At 37.1% G+C, this 13,379-nt stretch overlaps 1 protein-coding gene across 6 annotated transcripts in view; it reads left to right on the top strand.

The window, feature by feature from the left end:
* Positions 1 to 13,379, top strand: part of Arl13b (ADP ribosylation factor like GTPase 13B) — a 65,111-nt gene that overhangs the window by 45,175 nt on the left and 6,557 nt on the right. For 5 of the 6 annotated variants that reach the window (XM_055594466.1, XM_055594475.1, XM_055594483.1 and 2 more), the window contains exons 6-9: positions 6,156 to 6,261; positions 10,085 to 10,307; positions 11,363 to 11,479; positions 12,381 to 12,449. In XM_055594466.1, the coding sequence (XP_055450441.1) occupies positions 6,156 to 6,261; positions 10,085 to 10,307; positions 11,363 to 11,479; positions 12,381 to 12,449 (515 nt within the window). The remainder of the gene's footprint in view (positions 1 to 6,155; positions 6,262 to 10,084; positions 10,308 to 11,362; positions 11,480 to 12,380; positions 12,450 to 13,379) is intronic. The other variant, XM_055594458.1, reaches the window with a different exon arrangement.

Below are 13,379 nucleotides of genomic sequence, written 5' to 3'. Positions count from 1 at the left end.
GAAGGAAGGAAGGAAGGAAGGAAGGAAGGAAGGAAGGAAGGAAGGAAAGAAGGAAGGAAGGGAAAGAGAAAGAAAGAAAGGGAAAGAAAGAAGAGAGTAAGAAAAAAGAAAGAGAGAGAGAAAGAAAAGAAATGAAAAGAAAGAAAGTTGGGTACAAGGAGCATTCTGAGCCATTTTAAGTAAGTTCTTTCCCTTCCCTGGTGATACTCCAGGTGATGTTATACGAGGTCTTTGCTGTATCCACTGCCCTCCCCATAACCCTTCTAGCTGTGCTAATTAGAGTGGGCAACACTGCTGTTGAGCTTTGACTCCGTGATTACACATAAAATGGAGTTTAGAGAGGAGTGATTGAAAATGATCTTTGTATTATGTTAAATCCAATCTAACTGGTTTACATAGCCATCTCTATTAAAGAATAGAATATAATATTTTAATATGAAAATGTTATGCTATCATTTTAAACTTGAAATTTTTACTAATGGCTGTTCTGCATGTATGTTCATTTGTAGACTATTCTCAGATGAACCTTTGGTTGTTGAAATAGCCCTATGAGATGACTGTTGTAATCCCATCTGCAGGAAAGCTAAAGCTCAGAATTCTAGGTTAAAGGTTAAGAGCCAGTAGAATGAAAAGGTAGACATTTTTCATCAGGGAACATAGTTAATTGGCATAGCAATAAACTATAGTCTACATACAGGCTGACTGGAGAACTCTTACATATTAATGAGTTTTGAGACATTTCTATACATACATGTAATGTGATTTGATCATATACACCCTTCTTTCTAAGCTCTTTTGTCCCCATTCCCTCATCACTTTCCTGTTCTTCAATAATCATTCTTTGACGTTCAGATCGATAGCCCCCTCCCTTTATTTCTTCCCTTTGTATTAGAGAAAACATACAATCTTTAACTTTCTGTATTTGACTCATTTTGCTTAACATGATAACCTTTAATTTTATTCACATTCAACTGGCATAATTTCTTTCTTTTATGGGTCAATAATAATTTACTGTATATGTGTGTTCCTACAAAATACAGTATAGATAAAGCCTTTATTTTATATACTATATCTGGTGATGAGCATGCACACTGATTCTGTAACTTGGTGACTGTGATCAAGGTTGCACTGAACTTGGGTCTGCACATGCATCTTTTGTGCAGCCAGAAGTGGCATAGCTGGATCACATGGTATTTCTATTTTTAGTTGTTTGGTTTTTTTTCCACCTCCCATGTTGGTTTACATTGTGGCTATACAAATCAGTATTCCTACCAGCAGGGACTACTGCTTTTTCTCCCACACCCTTACCAACCAACATTTTGTTTGTTTTCTGATGGTAACCATTCTAACCGTAGTGAGATAGAATTTCAATATACTTTTGATAGTGTTGGTTTAAATTTCTGTGATGACTGAAAATTTCAGCACTTTATTTACTTATTTGCACTTTTAGAATTTGCCAGTTTTTTTTAATTCTTTATTAATTACACTTTATTCACTTTGTATCTCCCCTGTGGTTCCCTCCCTCCTCCTGTCCCAATCCCTCCCTTCCTCCACCCTCTGCATGCATGCCCCTCCCCAAGTCCACTGATAGGGGAGGTCTTCTTTTCCTTCCTTCTGATCCTAGTCAATTAGGTCTCATCAGGAATGGCTGCCTTGTCCTCTTCTGTGGCCTGGTAATGCTGCTTCCCTCTCAGGGGAGGTAATTAAAGAGTAGGCCAATCAGTTCATGTCAGAGACAGTCCCTGTTCCTATCACAATGGAACCCACTTGGATACTGAACTGCCATGGGCTACATCTGTGCAGGGGTTCTAGGTTATCTCCATGCATGGTCCTTGGTTGGAGTATCAGTCTCAGGAAAGACCCCTGTGCTCAGATTTTTTTGGTTCTATTGCTCTCCTTGTGGAGTTCCTGTCCTCTCCAGATCTTACTGTTTCCTACTTCTTTCATAAGATTCCCTGCACTCAGGGCTGGGCAGATGGCTCAGTGGTTAAGAGCACTGTCTGCTCTTCCAGAGATCCTGAGTTCAATTCCCAGCAACCACATGGTGGCTCACAACCATCTATAATGTGATCTGATGCCTGCTTCTGGAATGCCAGTGTACCTGCAGATAGAGCATTCATATACCTAAAAGAAATAAAGAAAAAAGATTCCCTGCACTCTGCCCAAAGGTTGCCCATAAGTCTCAGCATCTGCATTGATAGTCTGCAAGCCAGAGCCTTTCAGAGGTCCTCTGAAAGGAGGACCAGTTTTTGTTTGTGTGTTTAGTACATTATCTGTTATTTTGATGTTACATTCTTGAGCTCTTTATTTTGGATACCAGGATTCTTTCAGATGAATAGCTAGCAAAGGTAATGATTTTCTTCCATGCTGCTTGTTTTCCTTTCACTTCATTTATTAGTTTCTTTCCTGTGCAGAACTTTTCAAATTTGATGTAATCCTCTTTGCAAATTTTTGTGTTCATTTCCTGAAACACTAGGGTTCTGTTCAGGAAATTGCTTATCCAAGATCGTGAAGCATTCTCCTGTGATTGCCTAAAGTGGTTTCAGTTTTTTCACTAAGGTTTCTAATTCTTTTGAGTTGATTTTTTTTATTAAGCAGATTGAGAGATAGTTAGCTAATCACAATCAGATGACCGTAGATGCATGGACCTACTTTTCAGTGTTCTACACTCTTTTGGCTCAGATGTTTGTTTACTATGCCATATTGTTTGTTTTTCCTGTGTCACATTAGTTCACTTTGAAATTGGCTGTTATAATATGCTAGCATTATTCTTTTTGACCTTGATTTTTTTTGACTATTCTGGGTCTTTATGCTTCTGTATTGACTCAAGGTTTTTTGTTTTTTGGTTTTGTTTTGTTTTTAGTTTTGTGTTGGGTATATTGATGGGGATTATATTGAGTCTCTAGACTGTTCCATAGTATGAATAATTCAAAATATTCAACCAGTTTTTGAATATGGAAGCCCCTTCTACCTTTGATTGTTTTTTTGTAGCCTCCTTCTTCACTGTGGTTTTTGTTGCAGCACTTTTCTTTCTGCTAACTTACTGCTTGCTGAAAAAGTCCACTTTTCAGTCTCCATGTTTATATAACTTCAGATTTTCTTGTTTATTTCTAATTTCTTCTATTGTTATTTTTTCATATGCATACCCATGGTGAAACAAAGAAATTATGTCACTTTTGCAAAATGAGTAAATAGACATCATGCTAGGAGATATAAGCCAAATACAGTCAGTTAAGAACTATATATTTCCTTTCATATGTGAGACCTAAATAAAAAAGAAAAGGTGATCTATCTGCAAGTCAAAGAGGGACTACTGAGGTGGGTGACAGGGATAAAAAAAGGTTAGTAGGAAGGGTGGATATAACCAAAGCATATTACTTGTGTATTTGGAAATGTCACATCAAAACCCATTAATGCTTGTTATAACAGAAAGAAATGGTTCTCCAGTCCATGTGTAAGTAGAATGTGGAAATTCAGTGTCATTACTGTAGCATTTATTAATCATGTTCTATGCTGGACATTATTTTTCTTGGGAAAATGTACCCTGTTGTGTACTGATAGAAAGAATGAATGATTCTTTTTTTAATTATTTTTTATTATTTACATTTATTCACTTTATATCCCACCTGTAGCCCCCTCCCTCATTCCCTCCCAATCCTACCCTCCCTCCCTCTTCTCCTCCTATGCCCCTCCCCAAGTCCAATGACAGGGGAGATCCTCTTCCCCTTCCATCTAACCCTATCAAGTCTCATCAGGACTGGCTGTCCCCATCAGGGGGAGGCTATCAAAGAGCTAGCCACTGAGTTCATGTCACAGACAGTCCCTGTTCCCATTACTAGGGAACACACTTGGACACTGAGCTGCCATGGGCTACATCTGTGCAAGGGTTCTAGGTTATCTCCATGAATGAACCTTGGTTGGAGTATCAGTCTCAGAAAAGACCCTTTTGCCCAGATATTTTGGTTCTGTTGCCCTCCTTGTGGAGCTCCTGTCGCCTCTAGGTCTTTCTATCTCTCCCTTCTTTCATAAGGATCCCTGCACTCTGCCCAAAGTTTAGCTATTTATCTTAGCATCTGCTTTGATACCTGCTGGGTATAGTCTTTTAGAGGCTCTCTTTGGTAGGACCCTGTCCTGTTCCCTGTTTTCTCCCTCTTCCAATGTCCATCCCATTTGCTTTCCTGAGTGAGGATTGATCATCTTACCCAGGGTCGTCCTCCTTGATTAGCTTCTTTAGGTGTACAGATATTAGTATGTTTATCCTATATTATATGTCTAATATCCATGTATAAGTGAGTATATACCATGTGTATCTTTCCGCTTCTGGGGTACCACACTCAGGATGATCTTAACTAGAATGAATGATTCTTGAGACTAGTGATCTCCCTGTGCTGCCTCTGAGTTCTGGACTTGGAGGCAGGCTCCACCATTTGCAGTTTGGATTACTATCTCTTAGAGGAGTCATTTGGCCTTGTTTTTCATAATTATATCTCTGTGTTGAAATTGCTGTATTTGTTTTCATAGAAATTTATTTATCAGTTAAAAGGAACAACTTCCCTAAGAGAAAAGTGAAAGTAAATTCAGTAAACTGATCAGTTAAATATTAATAAAACTAAAGGTAATAAATGTAAAAATAAAGATTAAAGACTTAACAAGAAGGAAAAACACAGTAGAAGAGAAAAAAATAAAACACAACCTAATTAAAGAATAAAATTGTAAGTTAATATAATTAGAAAAGATGAGGAAAAAAACCAAACAGCTCTCTTAGCCAAAGTGCTCTATTGGAAATAACTCCCTGTGGGCCTTAAATAATGGAGTCCTCCAGGTGTGAAGGGCCAGTGAGCTGTAGCTGAAACCAGCTGCCATTCCTCTCTACTTCCACCCTAACAATTTAGGTCAGTATCCAGGCTGCTCCCCGGCTGTTTCCTGCTACACAGGTTAATTAGTGGTGACTTTGAAGGTTTTCTTATATGTATATCAGAGGTGTGGCAGAAGTCTGGCTACCAAGAGCCCTAATTGCACATGGAGCCTCAGTAGTCTGTGGAATGGCCAGGCAGTGCATTGCTGCCTTCAGAGGCCCTCAGCCTGACAGCCTGTGGGGCATGGCAAATACCCAAGCTGTGGTTTTGGAATGTCCTTGACAGTGAAGCAAACAGTTGAAACAGTGAATTCTGTGAGACAGATTGGCAGCCTTGGTCTCTTGTGCTTTCAGACCCATACCCTGGTGCATCTAGTTTCACTCCTCACAGAATGGGACTATCTACCCCTAAACCTCCTTTCCTCTCCATACCTCAGCCCACCTTCCCTGCTTAAACCTCACAAGTGATTCGTCACGAATATCCTGTCAGTAGCTCTATTGTTTGGTAGTATCCCACTTTATTGCTGTTAGATAGGGTCCTAAGGACCCTGAGCTGTGATCATTCACCTTATTTATCTATTCATCTAGGTAGCTATTTATTTATTTATTTATTTACTTACTTACTTACTTATTTGAACTCTAGAGCAGTTTAGTTCCAAAGAATAGGACCATTCTCCAAATGGCTTCTATTTGGAGCCATTGGAGTGTTTGCTGTTTCTTTTTCTTTATTTGCTGAGCAATAGACAAGGTTTCCCTAATAGTAGGGTTTTAGATATTTATTAGGTACAAGTATTACATTGAGACAAAACTCTTGTCCTGGATTTACAGCTGCAGAAACTGGGGTTTCTTCTGTAGTTAGGACTTCTAATTGGCTGCTATTCTGTGTGTTGCTGGTTCCGTCACACTTCCCTTATGATTGTAGCTTACAGCATGGTGTTATTTTCTCCTGCAAGAAACCAGCTGAGGGTGAAATCCAGAACTACTTTGTGCTTGTCTGAGTTCTGTCAGAATTCTGTTCACTTCCTGTTGGATTCTGTCATTCTTCCTAGCTTTCTATGGCTTTCCTTTGTTGCGCTGGCTCTTCTTCCTCAGACACGGGGAGGCCATTCCATTCTTCCAGGGTTCTTTCTCTTAGGATATATATTTAAATTCAGATGATGGATTTTTACAGAAGCATAGCATGCTATGACTAGCATGTCTTCTTGAAATGCTCCTCTAATTAAAAGCCATGACTAGATATTTAAGTTAAAAATAGTTCAGCATGTTTTCAAAGGGAATTTTTATTTTTTTCCTCCCACAGAGAACGAGAGCAGACTGAAGTTGATGGGACCAGTAGTCTGGCTGAGATGGACTCAGGGCCAGTTCCTGCTTATCCTTTCCAGCCCATAGCAGCTGTAATCATGGAGGTATGAATTGTGGCACATCGGATGTCTATGTGTTAAATAATACAGTTATAACATAGGAAATGTAGTCAGGTGTTGGGACAACAGGCAGGGCAACAGAGAATTCTTCCAGAAATAATTTCCATGAAGATAAAGTTCTGTGACTGCATGGAGATTAACCATGGTTTTTCCACTCATCGTTTCCTTTGGGGACTGGAGATGTAGCATAGTCATAGAACAAATGCTTTACTAACACAATCACTTTAAAAATTATCATGTTCAATACAGTCTAAAAAGATATATATGACTTCAAAATATACAGGAATAAAAATAAAAGCTGAATGTATCATAGTTACTTTTTTTTTTTATAAAAACCCATTTTGAATATTTTTGTAGTACTAACATTTGATGGTTTATTGTACAAGAATTGATGTTATTTTCTCTTTGTGACAATATAAAATATAACTTAATGTTTACATTTTAAATTATATTCATGTATATTACATATTGACATGAAAAGTTTAAAATGCAAAACACTCAAGCTTTAAAACACAAGGTGAAAAGTAGATTTTATTACATTTAAATTTAGAAGAACTGCTATGCAGCATTAAAAGATACAGTGGAAACTTAAAATAAAATAAAAATAAGTAAACCTAATGTTAAATAAGACCCACCAGATACATAATCCTGTCACTATGGACTAGTAACAAAAATTACTATAAGAATTAAAAAAAAAAAAAAAAAAAAAAGCCGGGCATTGGTGGTGCATGCCTGTAATCCCAGCACTCGGGAAAGCAGAAACAGGTGAATCTCTGTGAGTTTGAGGCCAGCCTGTCCAGGACAGCTGAGGCTACACAGAGAAACCCTTCCTTGAAAAACAAAACAAAGAAACAAACAAACAAATAATAAAAACCTGGGCATTGGTTTACCAAAGGCAGGACTTGACCTCAAGGGTAGGAGAGGGCATGACCATAAAGGTGCTTAATCTCTTCTCTAGTAAAAACAAAATTATAGTCATGTCAAACTCAAATCAAATTAAAATAATGCCAAGTTCATGTTTATTAGTTTAGCAGAGCTGCCAACTTAGAGCATTAACTTTGACTTAGAGATGGGCTGAGGGTGAAGCCCAGTGGTATGGCAGTTGCCTAGGAGTCAAAAGTCCCTGGGTGCAACCCCCAGTATCCTACCTCCTCCAAATCACTTAGAAACAAATGGTCTCTCTTCCTGGCATATATAAATTGGTTCACTTTGCTGAAGCAAAATTTTGCTTTTATGTCGTATTTTAAAATGTCCAGACCCAACTAATGTATAGTCCCACTGTTAGGAATGTAATTTAAAACACTAAGGCAGCTTGCTTCTTACAATAGTGAAAAATCACATATAACTTCATTTGTTCTCATGCAATTGATAAAATAAGTTATGATACTGCCAAGTCCTGCATGGCTCTAGGGACTGTCATGATAGGGAAGTGAGGGAATGAAGAAAAGTCAGACACACACAGAAAAGCTGGGATCAGGAGATCTTCTGGTGGAAGAACAAGGGCACATTGGAAGCTCAGCATGTTTGTCGTATGCAAATGAGCAGGGAGGTGGTGCTATTACAAGGAGGCAACATTATTACATATCTCTGAACAAGGAGGCAGGGGTAGCTAATCTCAGCAGGAACCATCTCTATAGAGAAGCAATCTTCAAGTCAAAAACAAGGGGCAGGGGACCTACCATGGACATTTTCTGCACACGTTGTCAACTTTCTAATTTGGACCCTAAAGAAGACATTATCATCCCTTTGAACCTCACCCTGGGCATAAGACAGGGTGGATGGGGTGTCACTTTACCCTTCCTATAGTCTAAGGTTTTGCATTCGTGACATGGCCATGCACATGCCAACAATAGCCATTCACTCGGGACTTCATTCTCTCTATATAATGATATAACCAACCATCTAAAATGTTAAAGTAGGTTTATCCTATATTATATGTCTTATATGAGTGAGTATATACCGTTTTTCTGCATCTTTCTGCTTCTGGGATACCTCACTCAGGATGATCTTTTCTAGATCCCACCATTTACCTGCAAATTTCATCATTTCCTTGGTTTTTATTGCTGACTAATATTCTATTGTATAGATGTACCATAATTTCTGTATCCATTCCTCCAGGCTGTTTCCAGTTTCTGGCTATTACGAATAAGGCTGCTACAAACATGGTTGAGCAAATGTCCTTATTGTGTACTTGAGCCTCTTTTGGGTATATGCCTAGGAGTGGTATAGCTGGATCTTGAGAAAGTGCTACTCCTAGTTGTCTGAGGAAGCGCCAGATTGCTTTCCAGAGTGATTGTACAAGTTTACATACCCACCAGCAGTGGAGGAGGGTTCCCCTTTCTCCACAACCTCTGTAGCATGTGTTGTCACTTGAGTTTTTGATCTTAGCCATTCTGATGGGTGTAAGGTGAAATCTTAGGGTCGTTTTGATTTGCATTTCCCTTATGACTAAGGACGTTGAACATTTCTTTACGTGTTTCTCTGCCATTCGATATTTCTCTATTGTAATGCTCAATCCCTATCCAGAAAGGCAAAGAGTATGGACATCAGAAGAAGGAGAAAAGAGGGAACAAGTCAGGAGCCTGACACAGAGGACCTCTGAAAGGCTCTGCCCTGCAGACTATCAATACAGATGCTGAGACTTATGGGCAACCTTTGGGCAGAGTGCAGGGAATCTTATGAAAGAAGTGGGAAACAGTAAGATCTGGAGAAGACAGGAACTCCACAAGGAGAGCAATAGAACCAAAAAAATCTGAGCACAGGGGTCTTTCCTGAGACTGATACTCCAACCAAGGACCATGCATGGAGATAACCTAGAACCCCTGCACAGATGTAGCCCATGGCAGTTCAGTATCCAAGTGGGTTCCATTGTGATAGGAACAGGGACTGTCTCTGACATGAACTGATTGGCCTGCTCTTTAATTACCTCCCCCTGAGGGGGAAGTAACATTACCAGGCCACAGAAGAAGACAATGCAGCCACTCCTGATGAGACCTAATTGACTAGGATCAGAAGGAAGGAAAAGAAGACCTCCCCTATCAGTGGACTTGGGGAGGGGCATGCATGCAGAGGGTGGAAGGAGGGAGGGATTGGGACAGGAGGAGGGAGGGAACCACAGGGGAGATACAAAGTGAATAAAGTGTAATTAATAAAGAATTCTTTAAAAAAGTAAAAGAAAAAAATTTAAAAATAAAATAAAATGTTAATGTATCTGGTGGTTTAGGAAGAGAGTTCAGTGGATAAATTACCTTATCCACCGGCATGAGGACCTGAGTTTAGATCTATAGAACCATGTAAAATCTGGACAAGGAGGAATGTGCCTCTAACATAAGTGCTGGGTGATATGGAGATGTGGGATCTCTGTATCTCATTAGCCAGCCACTCTAGCCAACTTTTGCTTCAGGCTCACTTTCAGTTGACAGAAATAATATGAGCTAATACAATGTTTCCTGGTTTTTAGGTACTGTTTTATTAACATAGAAAAAAACACTTGTAGACACATACTACAGCATGTATACAGAGAGAGTATCATTCATGTATGTTTGTTGTGGTATGTGTCTACAAGTGTGTAGGAGAGGCTGAAAAAACATCTCATAAAGATTATAAATGGAAAATGGTCATTTCTAGATTATGAATCTACTGGTAATATTTTTTCTTTACACCTTTGTTTGTAGTAAATATTTAGCAATTAGTGTGTTTTAATTATTATATTCACAATTCAGTGTGCATCTCACAGTGATGTTAACTCACCAAAGCTCTTACTTGATTGCTTCCTTGAAATGATCTTAAATGTATTTCATTTTGTCAGAATGAAAAAAATCAAGAACAAGAGAAAAAGAAGCAGATTGCGGAGAAAGACAGTGATGCGTGCCTCCCGGAACATAAAGTGGAGCCTGAGCAAGTAGCATCTCAGGGCCAGGCTGGCGACTGCTGCAGAAACAAGGACAGTGGAGTGGTAGAGAGTTACAGGGAGGCGCTGTCACAGCAACTGGACAATGAAGATGAGCTGGACCAGCGAGCCTCAGAATCAGGTGCTAAATCTCATCATTTCAGACTTTCCTTATGGAAAGACAATTTATACTTGATTTCACTTTTATCATGTTCAAAAAAAATGGTTCTATAGCATAATACTTACTCTGTTTTAATTCTACATGAAGTGATGATTCATATCATATTTGTTCATTTTAAGAAAAATTATTTTCTTGATATATTTGTATTTTCTATAGCTTTGTAGGTTTTACCAATATTGGTTATATTATCTTACAGATAGTTTTTATTTTACAAAATATTATGTTGGATTGTATATTTAAACAGATAAAATAAATTTTAGGAGTTCAGAAGTTTTTGTCAAAATATTTTTATAACTTTGTTCTAAATTTGTTTAATATACTGTACAATTATAGCTTTATACCATTAAAATTAACACAATATAGAGAGCCTTAAAATGCTGGTATGTGTTTTTGTGAGAATCTGTACAGTTTCTAGGTTTTTTTTTTGTTGTTGTTTGTTTGTTTGTTTGTTTGGAATAATAGATTCTTCTAGGTCTACTAATGTGATGCTGGTTGTATATATTTATATTGGACATATCTTGTCTAGGGATTATTTTAATGAGTAATGTGTTTAGATTTGATTGGGCTCTTACTCGTATTTCAAATGGTTATTTTTAGAGATTTGTCCTTAGAATCAATCACTCTACATATCTGTCTTGAGGAGAGTAACCGTCTCTTCCCTTTTTGCAGGCCTTTTGAGTTCTAGGGAAACTTTTACTCTTAGACAATTAGAGTTGTTTAAAATAACTCTGAGTTTAAAAAAAAATGATAGTTAATTTTGGAAATAAAGACCTTTCTCGAAATTGAAATAGTCAATTTGGCTGTGTTGTATTTATTAATCATATACTTATTCTGTCCTCCATCTAAAGTGTATTCTTAATATATGTAAGTTCATATTTGGTTGTGGATAGTAATTCTTAAAGTTGAATACAAGCAGTTATTATGAAAATAGTAGCAATACTCTCATTTTGCTCTGTTTTTACATTATAGAAGTTTACTTTTTCATGATATAAAGTTTCATACGCATATTCTTATAGATATCAGTAAAAAGAAAACTAAGAAACTGAGAATGAAAAGGAGTCATCGGGTAGAACCGGTCAATACAGATGAATCCGCTCCTAAGAGTCCCACGCCACCCCCACCTCCCCCTCCTGGTGAGTAAATTGATATTGATGTTGGCTGTAGAAACACTGCTTTAGGAATTTTAGCCAAAGAAGGAAGAAGAAATTAGATAGTTTTCACTATCTTGTCAGTTTGTTGGGAAAAATTCTTTAATGTCTGTGTGATGCAAAATCTGTAAACATTTCGGTGTTTTAAGAATGAAACAGTAAAATGTACTAACATAACTTTACACAATAATTCCTCGAATATGATCATGTTCTGTTTGAAGAGAATTGAAGTTTAATTGATTGGCAACAGGATTGAGATTTTTAAATGCTGGGTCTTTAATCATTTCTTCCTAAAACCTATGTAAATATGTGATTTTTCTCAATCTAAATGCAGCATGCATACCCACCCCCTAATACGTTACAGGGACTAATACATATAAAGCTGTGGGATACAGCTACAAAAAAAAGCTGTAAGTACTGAGCAGAGTGTCCCACACCTTATACTTACTGGTAAGTATGTGTCAGCTATACATGCACTCATAATTCCCTTGTAGCCTTGCTGCCGAAGCTTTAAATGGGAGTATTTTTGATTATGAACTTTGACAAAATTCATTTCTAGTATTCTTGTTAACAAAACGATACTTTTAGCTTCTGGCAGGCATTAGAAAAGGTAGCCAGAAGCTTATTTGTGATGGTGACAAGAGGTGTGAATTTTTGATTAAAATTATGTTAAGAGCTAAAGCAGATGTTAGCATCCTATCGTAACATGGTGAATAGAAGACAGTTGAAAATGTGTACATGGCCGTTCAGAATTGTGTCCCTATGACAGAATTGTGTCAAATTGATGTGAAATGGTAAATGCACTTTCTTTCAAGGGAGGAATCCTCGTAAAGGCCCTTAAAAGTATTCATTTAACAGAGCTTCTAAATGTTTTCTTTTCCTTTAGTTGGCTGGGGAACCCCCAGAGTCACTAGACTTCCAAAACTTGAGCCTCTTGGTGAAACACGTCACAATGGTAATGCAAAAGGATCAGTTTGCAAGTATCATCTGTGCATATTACATCAACTTTTCTTTATCTTATTACTTCAAATTTTCATTATTTTATTTTTAGTAGCTATCAGATCTACTACCATCTTTTTTCATTATACTTTTAGCTTTCATTTTACTTTATTTTTTAATTTTTAAATGCACCTTACCACTATATGATTTTTTTATCTCAATACAAATATATGAAGATTCATTCTTGTGTTTTTTCAAGTTTCCCAGCAACTGAAGTCTGAACTATTGCTGTTTTATTTACTATGCTAGAAATAATCGTGCTGTTCCTGTGTTCAGTACACTGTGATAATGAACATGCTTTCTCTGCTCATAATACACTGTACTGAATATTAAAATGAAGTCTATAGCAACACAATGTGTAAATGAGAAGTCACATTAGTAAACCAAATAAAACTAGGCTAAACAGAAATTCTCTCGAAGGCTTTATTGAGTCAAGAAAATAGTTTTTCTTGATGAAATTGTCATAGTTATACTACAGCCAGTGCGTTGTATTAGAACTCCAAGAAATAAAACCAAGGAAAAGATAGTTATGACTCACAGGCAAATAACATTTTTGACCAGAAATCTAGGTTTCTACATTGTATCTAGAATGTGAAAGAGTAAGTCTAATTATAGCTCCATAAACTAGTTCATTAACAGTACCCACTACACTTAACCTATTTCTATTTTATTTACTGATTTTTACACTGTAGTATTTTAATTGATAATAGATTTGATCCTATTTTATTATATAAGCTGACCTTATTTATATTAAAATACATTATCAATTTACATATTCAGTATTAGAAAATAGTATTAGAATGTACCCATTTATATGTACACATATTCATATATAGAAAAATAATTTCTCACAAGACCAATATTTTCTCTTACTGAATTCAATTTT

This window comes from Psammomys obesus, unplaced genomic scaffold (genome assembly GCF_907164565.1).
Source record: "Psammomys obesus unplaced genomic scaffold, mPsaObe1.curated_primary_1811, whole genome shotgun sequence".
Classification (NCBI taxonomy): domain Eukaryota; kingdom Metazoa; phylum Chordata; class Mammalia; order Rodentia; family Muridae; genus Psammomys; species Psammomys obesus.
Note: the sequence above shows the minus strand (reverse complement) of the source record. Positions and strands in the feature narration are given on the sequence as shown.